Source organism: Setaria viridis, chromosome 8 (genome assembly GCF_005286985.2).
Source record: "Setaria viridis chromosome 8, Setaria_viridis_v4.0, whole genome shotgun sequence".
NCBI classification, from domain to species: domain Eukaryota; kingdom Viridiplantae; phylum Streptophyta; class Magnoliopsida; order Poales; family Poaceae; genus Setaria; species Setaria viridis.
In genome coordinates, this window is record NC_048270.2 from 6,155,678 (window position 1) to 6,173,120 (window position 17,443).

At 47.5% G+C, this 17,443-nt stretch overlaps 1 protein-coding gene and 1 pseudogene across 6 annotated transcripts; both read right to left on the reverse strand.

The window, feature by feature from the left end:
* Nucleotides 1-3,806: 3,806 nt before the first annotated feature.
* On the reverse strand, nt 3,807-4,827 carry LOC140220188 (uncharacterized; annotated as a pseudogene).
* Nucleotides 4,828-5,910: 1,083 nt separating this feature from the next.
* Nucleotides 5,911-17,344, reverse strand: LOC117834133 (uncharacterized). 6 transcript variants are annotated; one of them, XM_034713759.2, is made up of 12 exons: nt 17,263-17,339; nt 16,810-17,139; nt 16,626-16,731; nt 16,491-16,543; nt 16,232-16,353; nt 7,864-7,920; nt 7,336-7,380; nt 7,160-7,255; nt 7,012-7,059; nt 6,483-6,887; nt 6,284-6,397; nt 5,911-6,172 (listed from the first exon to the last, which is right to left on the reverse strand). In XM_034713759.2, the coding sequence occupies exons 6-11, from the start codon at nt 7,870-7,872 to the stop codon at nt 6,290-6,292; spliced, it is 711 nt and encodes a 236-aa protein (XP_034569650.1). In that variant the 5' UTR covers nt 7,873-7,920; nt 16,232-16,353; nt 16,491-16,543; nt 16,626-16,731; nt 16,810-17,139; nt 17,263-17,339; the 3' UTR covers nt 5,911-6,172; nt 6,284-6,289. The 6 variants fall into 6 exon arrangements, with proteins under 6 accessions (XP_034569650.1, XP_034569653.1, XP_034569647.1 ...); XM_034713762.2 differs by having other exon boundaries at nt 16,232-16,543; nt 16,810-17,134; nt 17,263-17,344; XM_034713756.2 differs by having other exon boundaries at nt 16,232-16,543.
* Between the last annotated feature and the right edge of the window lie 99 nt (nt 17,345-17,443).

The following is a 17,443-nucleotide window of genomic DNA, read 5'->3' on the forward strand; positions in this document are numbered from 1 at the left end:
GTTCGAATGACTCGTCTCTGGTGTATTAAAGCCTTTTATTATATTAGAAAAGTAAGGAATGTTCAAAGCTTTCCCCATGAGCATAATCAGAGAGTCCGACTATTCTATTCTCCTTTTCTCTCTCTTTATTTTCTGCTTCCTGGAGAGATCAGAAGCTCTATTTTCACAGTTAAAGCAATTCTAATAAGATGCTTAATCTTTTCCTATTGCCCGACTTAAAGGCGGCCGTGGAAGCTAACAAGAACAACTTCTGTCATCTCAAATTGCTGTTGATTCCACAGCCATCTTGTTCTGAATGAAGTGCTCTGTGAGTGGAAGGTTTCTGTGTGAAGGAGCCTGTGCTCTGTTCCTGTTCCTGTCCACAGCCTGAAACAACCTATAACATCAAGAGGTACTATAGTTTCTGTTGCTGCCAGTTTATTGAACAAATGTGGCTACATGCAGTTTCTGTTGCTGAAAGCTTTTCTTTATCCCAAGAGTAGAAAAGGAAAAACAAGTTTCTTACTTTGTTTCCAGTAAGCTACTTTTGACATGAAACTGATGCATTTCGGCGAGGTGTTTCTCTTCCCTGTTCTGGTCTTTATTTGAAGCTGCAGTACTAGGTGGAGTTGAACGAGGGGGATGGAGGAGGGAGTCAGGAAGGAAGACACATGCCAATCCGGCCAATGAGAAAATCAGCAGCCACAATCGTCACTCACACGAACCACACATAGATACTAATAAGGCAACCTATCAAGAAAATTTCAACAGAGCAGCAGGAGATCAAAGAACTGCAGGAGATAAATGATAGTAAACGCGTACACACGTCAACTCATTGGAATACCTCAAGGCTCATTCATGCCAAGTACAATAAGATTGATCTTTTATTTTATTTATTAACTAGCAGGCACGTACATCAGCTGATGACAAAGCTAGCACACCAGGGCCTAGCTGCTTTCGGGTACCTAGCCTTTGCAATCTTTCACCTGAAGGATGCAGTAGACGTTCGCCGCGGCTGCCTTTGCGCTTTTCATCTTTGGCTCCCCGTAGTCTATAATCATCTTGGCCACGTAGATGGAGTCCCCACTTCTTCTTGGTCGAACCAAGCAGAGTGCAGGAGATTTCTCGCCATTTGACTGTGAGACCAACACCAACTTGGCGAAGTTTGCCTCCCTCCGCCTGACCCCATGCTGCAGTGACATCTGCACGGATAAGCTGGAAGCGAGCCGCCCCACAGAACATGAGGACAAACCTGACCAACGCCTTCTTGGTGTCATGCTCACTTGTGGTTCCATGTCTATAGTTTGGCAGGATATTCAATGATTCTTGGGCTGGATTCTTACCTACGGCAACCTTCACCAGATCCTTGTAGGTCCCTCCACCCGTCAATGAGTTGAAGTCGTCGCTGAACGTGAGTGCTGTTGATCCTTGGATCAGGTGGTTCCTATTTTTAAATGCATACCAAGATCCTCCCTTGGGCTTGAACCCTACAAGATACAGAGTGTCTGCCCTAATGGCTAGTGTGCATTCCACTACGGGAAACTTTAAATTTGCCGAGTGTTTTCTTTTTGCCGAATATTTTTTTTCGGACACTCGGCAAACAAGCTCTTCGCCGAGTGCCAAGCCAAAAACACTCGGCAAAAAAAAACACTCGGCAAATCGTGGCTTTGCCGAGTGTCAAATAAAAAACACTCGGCAAAGCCCCCTCTTTGCCGAGTGTCAAAAAAAACACTCGGCAAAGAGGGGGTTTGCCGAGTGTCAAAAAAAACACTCGGCAAAGAGGTGGGTTTGCCTAGTGTTTTTTTTTGACACTCGGCAAAAAAATAATTTTTTTTTCTCTTTTCACCATGAAATTTTTTCTACTCCCCACATAAAACATGTGGTACTCCATGTTAAAATTTGGTATATTTTTGAATTTATTTTCTATATTTAAATAATTAATTGCATTTCAAGGGAATTTTTGGTATAAGTCAAATTTGAACTGCAAGTGATTCAAATTATGGAATAAAATGAGTAGAAAAATGATATTCATGTTATTTGGACCAATTTGAGACCTGACCCATGAAATGAAAAGAAATTTCGAACATCTTATTCAGGAAACACGACCATGAACGTGTCGCAGTAGTATTTTTAAATTGTAAAAAAAACAATCAAAGTCTGAAAATCTTAAGATTTGTCATGATGTGATGATATAATACGTGGAGGCTGTGGAAAAAAATTGAGAAGGTTTTGCACATTTCATCATGTACGATGATTACAAACCGAAGCATCTCAGAAGAAGAATAGTAACTTTAAGAAGGATTCGATAAAATTTAGAGTCGAAGTGACGGTCGAGTTCGGTTTGACTACAAAACTTTTTGTATAGTCAGTAGAAAACCTATATTGGTTCGTGTGAAAATTTGGTATTTTTTTGAAACTGTTGGATATTTTTTAAATTTTTTTCAAAAAACGTTTGCCGAGTGTCCTACGTTGGACACTCGGCAAAGAAACTCTTTACCGAGTGTCCACGTAGGACACTCGGCAAACCAGAAGCCCGGCCCCTCAATAAGTACCTCCCGGCCCCCCTCTCACTCCCCTCACTCCCTCCTCTCTCCCTCCTCTCTCCCTCCCGCCGCCGCCCGAAGGCCCCCGCCGCCGCGCGCCGCCCGGCGCCCCCCGCCGCCGCCCGCCGCCCGGCGCGCCGCCCGACGCCCCCCGCCGCCCCCCGCCGCCCGACATGCCGCCCGGCGCCCCCCGCCGCCGCCCGGCGGCCCCGGCCCCGCCGCCCGCCGCCCCGCGCTCCCGGATCCGCCGCCGCCCGCCCGGCGCCCGGCCCCCGGCGCCCGGATCCGCCGCCGCCACCCGCCCGGCGCCCGGCGCCCCCGGATCCGCCGCCGCCCGCCCGGCCCCCGGCCCCCGGATCAGCCGCCGCCCGCCGCCCGGCGCACGGCGCCCCCGGATCCGCCGCCGCCTGCCCGGCGCCCAGCCCCCGGCCCCCGGATCCACCGCCGCCCGCCCGGAACCTTCGCCGCCCGCCTGGCGCCCGGCCCCCGGCCCCCGGATCCGCCGCCGCCCGCCCGGCGCCCGGCCCCCGGATCCGCCGCCGCCCGCCCGGAACCTCCGCCGCCCGCCCGGCGCCCGACCCCCGGATCCGCCGCCGCCCGCCCGGATCCGCCGCCGCCCGCCCGAACCTCCGCCGCCCGCCCGGCGCCTGGCCCCCGGCCCCCGGATCCGCCGCCCGCCCCCCCCCCCCCCCCCCCCGGCGCCCGGCCCCCGGCCCCCGGATCCGCCGCCCGCCCGTCCCCTCCACCGGATCCGCCGGCGCCGGGGCCTGAAGAGAAGAGGAGAGGATGGTGGCGGCGGCGGCGGTGCATGATTTTTTTTTTCAATAATTGTTCGCCGAGTGTTTTCTGGGCACTCGGCAAAGTCTTTGCCGAGTGCCCGACACAAAACACTCGGCGAACTAGTGTTTGCCGACTCGATATTTGCCGTGTGCCGTTTGCCGAGTGTTACACTCGGCAAACGGTTCGCCGAGGGTATTCTGCCCTTCGCCGAGTGCCCCTGGCACTCGACAATTTGCCTGTGTCCCGTAGTGTTCCGCATGGCCCTGGCCGATGAGGGTCACGTTGACCCAACTATCTGGCCTACTCTTCTGCGCGCCCAGCACAGGACGTTTCTCGATGTGGGGTCTGGTCGTTGTGAGAGCCAACTGGCGATCCACGCCCGACATGAAGGCCTTGTAGAGATAACAATACTTAATTAGTTTTACAGGGAATAATATGTGTACACAAATATCAAAAGAACAACGGACAAGAGTAGCCTTACATTCTTCATAATAGCTTGTAAAATATGCATTCTAAAATCCTAGCTGATGAGCTTCTTAATTTTGTTTTTCAGGAAGCTCCCCCAACCAGCAGGGAGTGTATGGGAAAGATGCACTTGCTAACCGATGTTGGAATAGAAGGTCGCGTTCAATATAAAATTTCGGGAAAAGCTGGCCCAAATCTTGGAGCTTTGAGCTACTCCAATTATAGGCTAGCACTCTGTCGAATTTGTCACTCAAAAAGACAACCTCTTTGTAAGGATTGAAATCCATGAAAGACAATGTAAGAATCCTTGCTCCTACCTCCATGTTCGAGAACATTATCATTGTCAGAGTCCCACTCAAATTTCTCTCCCATTTTCTCTTCCACAATTGCTTCGTTATCCCCCACATCAGAATCTTCATCAGAATCTTGTTCATGTCGCCAATAGTAAAATTATTGTAAGATCCATGGCCCATCACATTGTTGATTGATTTTCCTAGATAGAATTCTCTATCCTCTGTGGGCAATCTAATTACTCGATACTTGTTGTCTGACAGTGATATTCTGCAATAAAGAAACAGATACAGGTAGTTCGTACTTCGTAAAGCTCAAAATCACAAGCACAACTGTGATGCTTACGGAGTTGTTACGGTTACCTACCTTATAACAAAACAGTCGGAGAAGCATATATAGAGTGATCCTCGCCAGTAGCAACCCTGATGATAGAAAAATCTTACTGACCCTACCATGCCAGGTAACGTTCCTGCAGCCTCCCCTTCCCTACCATGCCAGGTAACGTAACTGCGTGAACCACAGGTCGTGCAGGTTGAGGAAGATGCCGCCCAGCGAGCGCGGGAGGAGGTCGGCGCGCAGCAGGCGCCGGTCGTCCAGACGCGGCGCCACGCCCTGCAGACGCAGCGGGACGCCGCGAGGTCCCGCGGCGCGAGGCGGCGGAGGACGCCCGCGAGCGCGTCGTCGGGCAGCGGCGGCGGCGGCGGAAGCGGATCCATCGAGTCCCCTCCCCTGGCAATCGCCGGAGAGAGGATCGCAGATCAGCTAGGGCTCAGCGCGAGATTGGGGGACGCAAGGTGAAATTCGTCCGGGGGCAGAGCTTGACGGAGGGAGGAAAGAACTGCGAGCGAAGTGGGTTCACTGCCAAGTGCCGAGGAAAGGAACTTTACCTTCATTTGTTTCCTAAATTTTTTGAATTGTATTGAAATTTGAAAATCATGTTCGTGACAAATTAATCGAAATTCGAGTGAGTTTTGGTGAATTTTCATCTGGAAATTTATTTTTTCCATTCAGCTATAAAACACGAGCAATCATTTGCCGCTTCATATGACCACTTTGGAATGCAGAAATTCTACATTACTTTTACATGTGTTTCAGGAACCGCAAACATTTCCTGCACTCCAAATGGGCCTTTATGTTGGATTTGGAAGTTCCAACATTCATTTTGAGGGCTATCTCACTAAGCTGCGCGTGGCCCAAGCCAAGTGACAATGGATCGGAGCCTGCTGCAAGCAGTTGTTGCTGTAGCCCAGGAACCAGGATCGAGCCGCAAAACTTTCAGCGGGGTTTCACTTACCTGGTAGGGAGCAAAAACAGAGGTCATGTAACCAGGTCCCGATCATGGTCATGTCACATCGTTCAGCAAGTTTCGAGTGATACTGGGAGATCCAGTATCACTTGTTGGCATACGATACCTCACCTATCTTACATCCCTATTGACATTTTTCTCTTTGGTCATAGCTCACTGCACAATACATACACGGCGTAGCCATCATGAGTCGTTTGACTACAGTAAATTGGTCCTCGATCCCAGTCAAAAATGGTCTTAGTTCTAAGGTCTGCATGTTATGTCATTCATTCACATAATGAGAACCTTCTTCACCTGCTAACGCAATGCCGCTATACCATTCGAGTCTGGGACAAAATCTTTGGGTGGACGCGCACGTTGCGCACGTTCCATTTAGAGGAGACTGGACTACCTTCTCATCCGTCAGTGAATGGTTGTCAGCGTTAGAATCTACGAATGGAGCTCCCCTAGAAGGGTTGCGATCTCTAATCATCCTCGTGTGCTGGGAAATATGAAAGGAATGCAACGCAAGAGTATTCCAACGCAAGTTCAAAAGCCTAAACCAAGTGCTCTGCAAAATCAAAGAGGAAGCGTGTTGCTTGATCTTGCGGGAGCGGCGCTATCGTCCAAATTGAGGAGTGATCTCATTTCTTTCATATTTGTACAGCTATAGCTTTTCTTTTATACTTGGACCTAGGTCTTGTCACTCTCTTCTCTTCTAATTAATACAAATCCGGCACCCTCCACCAGGTAGATCGGCCTGTGTATCTCACTTCCAATGTACAGACGTCCTTTAAAGATGAAACATTCCCACAGCATATGAATTGTTCTGCACCAAGAGAAGACGACCAACCACGCTCTTAACACATATATCCATCATAAACCAGCCGCATTACACATTGTGAAAATAGAGGGAAAGTGAAATCGTATATATGCTTACCTTTGTCTAAATCGGTGGTCGATGGCCTGGAGCAGCTGATGCAGGCACAGAGTCAGACCCCTCAAATGGCATCCTATTTTCTGTCTCATAAACTTTCTTCATTTCTTCCTGAATCTGAAGAGTGAGGAAAACACATAATGTCATCGATGCATTTGTTTTCATGTAAATTCATCAAAGATTATGAACAAGGTCACAGTACCTGTGGCACCTGTACGTAGAACACCCAAACCCAAATGGACAAAATTACGATGTATCCTACAGTGCCAAGGGACCACAGAACTGCTTTGGGGGTATGTGCGCAAAACCGCAGTATCACACATAATCCTGCGCAATGGAATAGGAAGACAAGAAGCACCAGATATTTGAAGACGTGGAATCCAACGCCCTCAATTGTCTCGCTGTCCTTCAAGTATGAGGCAAGAGCTGTTACAAGCCAGCTGACGAAGAATGAAATGACGCTTCCTATGATAATGCCTTGCATCCCATGGTCCTCAAAGGTCTCTTTTGCATTTGCAGCAAGGGGGTATGACAATGACAAAATGAAGAGACTGCCACAGAACACAAACAGCTTCTCCGCAATAGTGTGGAAGGAACTAAGTAAACCCTGAGTCAAAAAAAAAAGCATGAATACAATTTGATGACCAAGGTATGAACACATTTTGATGAACTCAATCCATTTGAATGGTAGCCAAAGGGGTATTCTGGTAAAAAGTGAAGGTCTAAATTACCTTCTTCCAGTTCACAACATTATTATTTACTTGAACGTTGGCCCGCCCCTGTCAAGCATTGCCAATACAAAACATCATCAGAAACTTAAATAGGAAAACCGGAGGAGAGGAGGAAGGGAAAAAACTACTTAAGTTTCTCAGTTCTCACCACAGGTGCAACCTGAGGAAACCTATTCTGTAAATCACTAGCTTCATAGTTGCCGTTGAAATGGCTGTCCTCATTTCTCATACCACTGACAAGCCCCTGCCGAACACCAAAAAAGGAAATAAACCACGATGCCATCGTGTTCATATTAATTAGGATAAAGGAAAATCATATCATACCATACTGGTAGTAGAGGTAAATGATGAGAACTGCATATTATCGTCCTGATGAAACAAAATAGCACATGTTAGGATAAGAGTAACCCATCAACATTTTCTAAACATGGTAAAAGAATTGGTTCTTCATAAGCCTTGGGAAATTAATATGATGTTTATGTACTGACATATAGCTCCAGAATCCAGTATATATAGTTAAACAATTAACTACGAAATGACGGAATTAGGGAGAGGCTGCAATATGAACTACTGACCCATAATCCATTCTTATATATATGCACAGTTTCTTCATGCATAAAACAACTATACATGCAATAAACAAGACTAGCTTTAGATAGTTTAACAATCAGTAAGAAATAAAATAAAAAGAATTAAAAATGAACCCAGCTGGTCCAAGGCTGAAGAAAAGGCATACAGCAGCATTTAATAGACATTCACAAAAGCTATCACAAGATATGAAAACTTGAAACAGTATAATCCCCAAACAGTAACAGACTAAGCTAAATGGGATAAAGGAGAATGGGAGCATACCATACTCATACTGCTGGAAGAGTCATCACGCAAGGATAATGGACGCTGCAGATTGTCCTGGTTATGGGAAAATAGCATATATTAGCACATATTCAGCTGACCGCTCATTGTATGGCACCATCTTCTCGCCATGATAGGTTCAGTACACATCGACACATGTATGTTCCAAAACATGCTTAGAGATTTAGCTCCTCACAAAGCAAGCCTTTGGAAAAACCACGGTTTTATAGGGAGATATGGGTTCTTCTCTTCTTCTACCTGACTACTCCATGAGTTCTCGAGCAGGCCGGGCGGGCAAGGTCTCGAATATTAAGGCCGCTGTTTGGATACCCAACCATCACGCACTCTTCTTCCATTAGCTTCCTCTTCACAGAGTGCAAAACAACGTGGGGCGGATTCGCGGCTCCGGCCGCCGGAGATAGTAGAAGAGGGCGGTGCGGGGGCGAGCACGACTGACGCGCACGAGCCCACCGGATTAGGGTGGCAGGGAGCAGTGGAAGCGGGTCGGCGATGGGAGTCGCTGGAGACGACGGATGAGGGTGGCGCGGGGGAGAACATCGAGAGAAAGCAGCGCAGGAAACAGCATCGTCGACGCGTTTGTCGTGAGGAGGAAGATGATGTTCGTGGGCCGCGAGATCGCTAGCTTTTGGCCTGCCACGCTTCAGGTGATAGGAGCGGAATCGTCGCCTTCGGTGACATCTAATCGCGCCCGTGAGGGAGGCTGGTGAGCTGGTGTGCCCATGGAACCTCCAATTATACCTCCTCCATCTGGAGCGGCCGTAATCCAAGGCCCTCATCCCACTGTTCTGGAAGATGCGATGACGTCCAAACCGGCGAGAAGCAAGGTGTGCACATCGAGGAGGGAAGGCTAGCTCCACGCAAGTCTCCTGCGCTCCAGTGCGACCTCCCGTGGTGCCAAGCACAGTGGCAAGACCCCAGCAACTACAGGCAATGGCTCCATGGACAACGCCCAACATCTGCTCGATGAATTGCCTAAAGGTTTGTGCCACATCTCCGGAACATTTCATAGGATTGTTTGGAAACCACACAGTTTTGATTATTATAGTTGACTCACAGAATTGACACATTATTCACAACTGTGGAATGGCTGCAACTCCCTTTTGGATTCCCTTTTGGATTCCTCAAATGAGCATGAGATTTTGTGGTATCGATGAAGCTTGGGACTTTTGGGTCACATATGGTCGTAGGATGGGTTTTAATGTTAGAAAGAGCTATGCAAACAAGAGTAGTCTTGATGGATTGGTAACAACAAGTAGGTTTGTTTGTTCAAATCAAGGTTCTCGAGCTGAAAATACAAATGGATTGTGACGAACATATATTAAATATATTTTGGGCTGATACAAAGATGATTGTTGACTATGCTCACTTTGGCGAGATCATCACATTTGACACTACCATTGGAACCAATAAAAATATAGACCATTTGGTGTGTTTGTGGGTTTCAACCACTTTAGAGAGACCGTGGTATTTGGAGAAGCTTTGGTGTATGGTGAGACATTTGAGTCAATTGAAGTGGTTATTCAATGCACTTTTATCAACACATAACCACAAGCAACCTCAAACAATATTTACGGATCAAGATATTGCAACGGGAAAGGCTATGTCCGAGGTCTTCACTACTGCATGGCATGGTCTATATGTACTGGCATATATCACAGAATAAATTGAAGCACTAGTGTTCTCAGAGTGAAAAGGAGTCGAGAATGAACGAGAGTTTGAGAATGAAAAAGAGTCAAGTATCTTATTAGAATTTCTGTTCCATCCATGTTATGTATGGATGCTGGTATTTTTAGCTGGGCATAAATGTAAGTCTAGGTGAATTATACCTGTTGGATTTAATCAAGAAATCATCTTTTTTTTGTTTCCAGGAAATGTACTGAAGGCATGATAATCTAGCTGGTACAAGCTTTTGTACGTATATGATAAACTTTGAAGGCAAATGTTCTTGTGTCAAGCTTTTTTGTGACAGCTTTTGTGCTAAGCACATCTCAGTTTAGAAGAATACTACACATGTAAAATTTTAATTACAGTTGAATGAGCTAGTGACTCATCTCAAAAGGCATTTTTCATATAGTCTGTGCTCCGTATGCCTAACAATGTGGTGGCTGGCATCTAGAGGAGAGGAGAAAAGGAGGAAATATGAAAGTCTGATCCTAGCCATTGCTCATCAGTTGGGTGGCTCTGAAATGCTGGTACTGCTTAATTTGCAGCGGCAGTGACCACTGCACACGATCTCCGTGTTGTAACTTGCCGAGTGCTCGAAAAAAAACACTCGGCAATTTTTAGCTTTCCCGTAGTGTTGCAGCGACAGTGGCCACTGCACCCGATCTGTGTCCGTGTGGGTGATCATGTGAGCTGGGTCCACAGTTTCTCAAAAAAAAAAGTGAGCTGGACCCAGAAAAACGCCCAGAACCCGCCAGCGGCAGTCGCCAAGGCCATGGCTACGACAACTATATGAGGACCGTCCTACAACAACAGTACAACACCATGTCCGAGCCCCACGAACAGCTATATGAGGTTCGTCCCGAGGATGGCGGACGAACAACAACGGGAACCGCGGACGGCATCCGCGGCACCACTGGGTGAAGCCTGGGAACTGGCTAAAGAGCTCGTACCTGATGATGATGGAGGCCACGCGCTGCAGGCACCGGATCAAGCGGATGCATTTTTCGGAAGCCGCTGAATTGCGCCGCCGGCCAATCGCGATTCTGCAGGCTCTTGAGCGTCGGGAGAGGGGAAAGTTGGAGATGGGAGGGAGGAATGGTCGCCGCGGGGGGGAGGTTATATAGGGCCAGTTTGAATTTCTTGACGAGGCCACCTGGCCGGGTCAAGGAGAGGGAGCTGTGTTCTGTGTTTGGAAGGGTTGCCTGCTGCATCGATGTTTGTGAAAGTAAAATTTTCCCTTAAGGGTGTTTGGGAACACCCTATTAAAGTTTAACACCTGTCACATCGGATGTTTGGATGCTAATTAGGAGGACTAAACATAAGCTAATTATAAAACTAATTGCACAGATGGAGTATAATTCGCGAGACGAATCTATTAAGCCTAATTAGTCCATGATTTGACAATGTGGTGCTACAGTAACCATTTGCTAATGATGGATTAATTAGGCTTAATAGATTCGTCTCACGAATTAGCACAAGGTTCTGCAATTAGTTTTATAATTAGCTTATGTTTAGTCCTCCTAATTAGCATCCGAACATCCGATGTGACACTGTTAAAGTTTAGCACCTCGTATCCAAACAGCCCCTTACTTGCTCGGGCGAGCTGTATCACCTCTCCGCTGCTGGCAAGGCTCTCCTTGCTGGGCGAGGCCAGCTAGCAAACAAGCCAAATGTCCCCTATATGTTGGGGTGGAGAGCGGGGAGGGCGTTGCATAACTTGGTTGCACGTGGCGTGGTGGCGTGAGTTTATGGAGAGCAGGGAAAGAGAAGCGATTATAAGGGCCTGTTTGGATACCACATCATAAACTTTAGGACTTCACTTTTAGGTCACTTTTAGGACTTTTGCATCCAAACTGGTGTCATAAAAGTGTATTCATAATATTTAGGGGTGTTGTTTTCATTAGGAGGATCAAACCATCATAAACTTTCATTTTTCTCATAAAAGTGGTCCCCAACCCATCTTTTACCCCTCCTACCCCTCCCCTTCTCTCTCCACGGACGCACGGTCGCACCCTATCCTCCCCCGCTCTTCTCCCGCACAGCCCATCTGCGCCGCCTCCTCCTCCCGCACAGCGCATCTGCGCCGCCTCCTCCTCCCTCTGCCGCCTCCTCCTTCCTCCGCCGCCGCCTCCTCCTCCCTCCGCCGCTGCCTCCTCCTCCCTCCACCCTCCCCGTACTCCTTCCACCGCCGCCATCCCCTTCCGGGGTCGGATCTACGCTGCCGCCCTCTCCTCCCTTGGCCGCCGCCTCCTACTCTCGCCGCCTCGTCCACCTTTCCCCGCCGCCATCTCATCCGGCCGTCGCCTCCTCCGGTCGCCGCCGCCTCCTTTCCTCGCCGCCTCCTTCCCATTTGGCCGCCGCGTCCTCCCCATTTGCCCGCCGCCTCATCTCCATTTCCCCACCTCCTCCCCATTTCGTCGCCGCCTCCTTCCCTCGACGCCTCGTCCCCATTTGCCCGACGCCTCCTCCCCAGTTCCCCGCCGCGTCCTCCCCATTTCCCCGCCGCCATCCCCACAAGATCCCGGGTTTCCTCAACCCCTCCAGTCCTCCGCCGTTCTTGAGTTCCGTCGTTTACTAATGGCGGACAACGGCGACGACGGATTGGAGGATTTGTTCCCCCAGCCCGATCCACAAATTCCCCCCTGCCAAATCGATTTTTTCTCTCAGTCCGAGTCTTTCAGTGCCCCCCGTCACGGCTTGGAGAACTTGGACCTCAACTCCCATGCTGAGGAGTACGCAGATCTGAGCATATACTCAGAGTACCTTCGGGGAGATGAGGTTCCCTGGGGCCGCGGTAGCCGTACTCTTGGCTTACGCGCGGCTCGCAGTGGTGATGGGAGCAGCAAAGGGACCGGCGGGAGCAGAGGGGTCGGTGGGAGCAGAGCGGCCGGCACGAGCAGAGGGGCCGGCGGCAGCAAAGGTGCCGGCGGCACCACAGGACCTAGCGGCAGCAAGGCGACCGGCTCCAGTCAAGGTGCAGGCGGCAGCAGGATGGCGGGCGGCAGCAGGGGGCCTGGTAGCAGAGGTGGAGTAGGCCGTGCAAAATCTTTGTTTCGCGGTGGTGGTTCTGGCAGTGCAAGTTGTGGAGGAGGCCGTCGAGGTGGTGCTCGTGGTGGAGGAAGTTCAGGCCCTCCAGAAGATGCTTTTGATGCATATGAACACAATGTTGTTGATGATGCAGCTGTCGAAGTTGTGTTTCCTGCCTCACAGGTAAAATCTGTGACTTTATAGTAAGAATTTAGGGTCCATTTAGAATTAGTTGTTCTGAAATTGTTCTGAAATTAGCTGTGGAAGTTGATAGTATGAATTAGCTATGGAAGTTGTTCTGAAATTTTCAGGAATGGATTGAATTGTGACTAGATGCATGACAGAGCTTCATGCATTAGTGGCTAGATGAATTAGTGGCTTCATGAATCTGTGACTTATTCCCATTGTGACATGCTGAAATTGTTAGTTGTTGAATTTGTGAGTTCCTGAAAATGCTGCTTCATGCATTAGTGCCTTCATGTATTATGTCTAGATAAATTCATTACATATTCCTGAATTAGTGACATGTATTTGTTGATTGCTTTTTGTGTGTTGCCTGGAAATTCACTGTTCTTTATCCAATAGATTAAAAATGACAAAGCACAGTGGACAGAAAGGAATACTGGAATATTCTGTGATTTGTCAGTTGAGCAAATTAGAGAAGGAAATTGTCCCAAAGGCAACATGTCCACTAGAGGGTTGAAGATAATTCAGGAAAAGTACTACATGGCTACTGGTTTGAAGCATGATCTTGGGCAGTTTAGGAATAAAAGAGATCAATTGAAAAGGTTGTATACCTTTTGGAAAAGCCTACAGAAGGAATCAGGTCTAGGTAGAAATGCTGATGGGACAGTGCTAGCTCCAAATTGGTGGTGGGATTTACACACATAGGTGAGACATAAATTTTGTACTAACCCTTTAATTTCCAGGATGTAGTGGTCCTGACTTAGAATGACATGTCACTTGCAGAAACGTCCTGATTTGAGGAAGTTGCAGCATGGTGCTCCAGAGTACTTAGATCAGTTGGAAAAAATGTTTCATGAAACTGCAGTTGATGGAAGCACAGCATACATTCCAGAAGTGGAGGAGGAAGAAGAAGAATATGGTGAAGATGATGACATTGGAGACCCTTTAGTTGGTGGAGAGGACTGTGATGGTGAACCTGCCTCTTTCTATGATAGCCCTAAGAGCTCAAACACCAGGAAGAGGTCCAATGCAAGCATCAAATCAACTACTACTAGCCCTCCAAAAAAATCTAGAAGCCCAATGATCACTGCTGTGACAAATTACTTCAACAGGCAATCAGAGAAGGATGATGTGACCCATAGTATTTTCAGGAATGTTGGTGCATCAATTGTCAAATTCACAGAAGATAAGAGGCAGAAGATGAACACCAATTCAGTGGCAGATGAAGTTAGGAGATGCCAATAATTAGCAGTAGAATGTGGTGCAAGGAAGGATAGTGCTGAAATGTTTGCTTGTTGGGACATATGCAAGGATAAATTCAACAGAGAATTCTTCTGCAACCTTGATGATGCAGAGGCTAGAATGGCTTTTTTGAAAAGATGGTGCAAGAAGGAGAACTTAGATTAGAATTTAGTAGTATAGATTTGTGGTTGTTTGAACCTTGAATTGTTGGTTTCTGAACATGTTATTTCGGCTGCTAGAACTTGAATATGTGCCTGTTTGAAGTTGTGATCATGTGACATGTTTAAATTTGTGGTTGTTTCTATATGTGGTTGTTTCAATATGTGGCTGTTTGAGTACTGGAGTATTTGATTTTGTTGAACATGTTTGATTTCAGTTTGTGAACATGGCTCGGCTGCAGTACTAATGTGACTGTAATGGATTTGTTTGACTAATGTATGCCTGTTTTTTTTAATGGTGAATTAGGATGATGGTGAAGGAGATTCTGACGATGAATTCATTAATATGGCATGCAAGTTCATGGAGCTGGAAATCATACGTCGAAAGAGGAATCGAGAGATTATGGAGTCCTCAATAATGCTTGGTATGTACTATGACACTTACTATCACAAAGGGCCACCTAGAGTACCTACTATACCGGGCATAAATGGGTGCAAGAGACACTATCAAATCCAACCTCATGCTACAACATGTTTAGGATGTCTTGCACTTTATTTCACCAACTTCATGACCTGTTGGTTGAGTCTTATGGTTTGAGGGGAACTAGAAGAATGTCAACGATGGAGGCTTTAGCTATGTTCTTATGGATAAATGGTGCACCCCAGTCACTAAGACAAGTTGCGGATCGGTTTGTAAGGTCATTGGAAACAATAAGCCGCACATTTGATTTGGTTTTGTCATGTGTTATTAGGCTAGCAGTAGATATAATTAGGCCAAAGGACCCTCAGTTTACAACAATTCACCAGAGGTTGAGAAACCCTAGGTATGCTCCATATTTCAACAATTGCATAGGAGCTATAGATGGGACTCATGTACCAGTTGTGGTGCCAAGTAATAAGGTGGTGCAGCATACGGGCAGACATGGATACCCTACACAGAACGTGCTTGCCATTTGTGACTTCGACATGAGATTCACATTTGTTGTTAGTGGATGGCCTGGATCAGTTCATGATATGAGAGTATTCAGTGATGCCTTAAATAAATATGCTGACAAGTATCCACACCCTCCTCCAGGTACAATTTTGCTCAATAATATTTTGAAAATAAATTATATGCCAATATTGCTAACCATATTCTCTTTTGTATTTGTAGGGAAGTTTTATCTAGTAGACTCTGGATATCCTAACCGTACGGGGTATCTTGCACCATACAAAGGTACGAAGTACCACCTTCCTGAGTTCCGGAGTGGCCCAAATCAGAGAGGTATGAAGGAGACTTTTAATTACGCGCATTCATCACTTAGAAATGTTATTGAGAGGTCGTTCGGAGTTTTGAAGATGAAATGGAGGATTTTATTGGGAATACCAAGTTTTCCAATTGAAAAGCAAAGCAAAATAATAGTAGCATGCATGGCACTTCACAATTTCATTAGGGAGAACGATAATGCGGATAGGGCCTTTCATATGTGTGATCGTGATGAAAATTTTGTTCCTTTGACCGAAGAATCAAGCATTGAAGGACATGAGGGAAATATCGAAGAGTCAGATGGAGATCAAACTATGAACGAATTTCGTGATAGTATAGCTAATGGTTTGTTCAATAGATTGTAGAGGTTTTGTATTTTTGAGTTGTAATGAGAATGACGATGGACTGTGCTTACTGTTTTTGGACATTCCACTACGTTTTTTTAACAAAGGCGGCAGCAAAGGGCCGGCAAAATTGGCGCAAAAAAAACCCGGCAAAAACCAGCTCTGCGCCAGAGGCAGCACGCCAGGCAGCGCTCTGCTCGCGCCTCGCCAGAAGAAGAAGCGCTCGCTCGCGCCAAAAAATAGAGGGGATGGTGACCGGCAGTTGCTCCTTTAATTAGGGGTACAACGGTCATTTTCCCTCTAACATTCTACAAATTATGAGTCCATCCAAACATCCCACTCCTAAATTTTAGGACTAGCAATTTCTAGCTCCTAAACTTTATGACTATTCTAAAGTTTATGAGGTGGTATCAAACAGGCCCTAAGTGAACAGGGCCCTGTGGACTGGTGGAGGGGAGGAAGAGAAGGTGAGCTCGTACCTGACCGGGGAGAATTTGCAGAACTTTGCACGTGGCGTGGCGTGGTGTGGCGTGAGTTTATGGACGATCTCCTCTGTGCTTTCGGCCCATAACAGGCCCAAGAGGCTCCCGACGCAAAAGCCCTGGAAACCGGCGGGCAAAAGAAAAAAAATACTCTCAGGTTCAGCCAGAACAGAAACTTAGCAACAAACTTAAACAACACGGGATAGACTCCTGGACAAGCTTCTATGCTTCAATTATGTTAAAAAAATCCCTCCACCTAGACTCGCTCGTCCTTTTTTTTTATCGAGGAATCGGCGTTACCATTACCTTCTGCAAAAAAAATTACCAGCATCATCAACATCAAGGAGTGCTCAAGATGCATGGTAAAGAAACAAACAAGGTCCTGGAGCACCTCCCCATGTTTGCTTTGCTCTCCATGGTCACCTTCCAATTCATCCTCCAATTCCTCGCCATGGATCTCCGTTGGGATTTCTCGTTGCAACGGGACGATCGAGCACCTACAATAGGGAGCGGGTGTCAGCTCGGGTGGTTAGCTCTGATGGAGTGCGGGGCAGCTGGCCAGCGGGAGCTTGAACCTCGATCCCATGCCACGTTACTCGGGGTAGCAGCCATCTAAGGACGTGTTCGCTTCAGCTTATAAGCCGACTGAAAAGCTGAAACGGCTGATTTGTTGTGAGAGGAAAACACTGTTTGGTGGCTGATAAGCCGGCTGAATAAGCTGAAGCGAACAGGCCGTAACTTGTATCGAGCACCCAGAATAACAGCAGCACGACTCTCCTCCGCTGATTTCCAGATGCCGGCCGCGGGAAAAGGGAGGGAGTTAACGGGTATGCATATGCATCGCCTTTCCAGTATTTCAATTGCCAATTCTAATTCCCTTTCATGACTCTTTCTACACCACTATCCTGCAGCAAAAAATCGAGTTATAACTCACTCAACCTTTCGACTAAAAAAATCTTACAAATCTCAAAAACTGCGAAATTCAGAAACCGGGATCATCGAACTGCTGAAATTTGGTGGAGGGTTACCGGGACAGGGGAAGACGACCAGCAGTCGTCGCAGATCGGCCTTCGTGTTCGACGAGCACAAGATCTGGGGGGGGGGGGGGGGGGGGGGGGGGGGGGATATTTTGGGAGGTGACTTGTTGTGTAGGGACTGGTCGCCGTCGGGGCGTGTATAATCCTGCCGAACGGGTCGCGGTCACCGCGC

Excerpts from the sequence above, each read along its gene's own strand:
- LOC117834133 (XM_034713762.2), bottom strand. Across the intron at positions 7,256-7,335 it reads TTACCTCTACTACCAGTATG|GGGCTTGTCAGTGGTATGAG; the intron begins GTATGATATGAT and ends GGTGTTCGGCAG. Across the intron at positions 6,888-7,011 it reads ATGTTGTGAACTGGAAGAAG|GGTTTACTTAGTTCCTTCCA; the intron begins GTAATTTAGACC and ends TTTTTGACTCAG.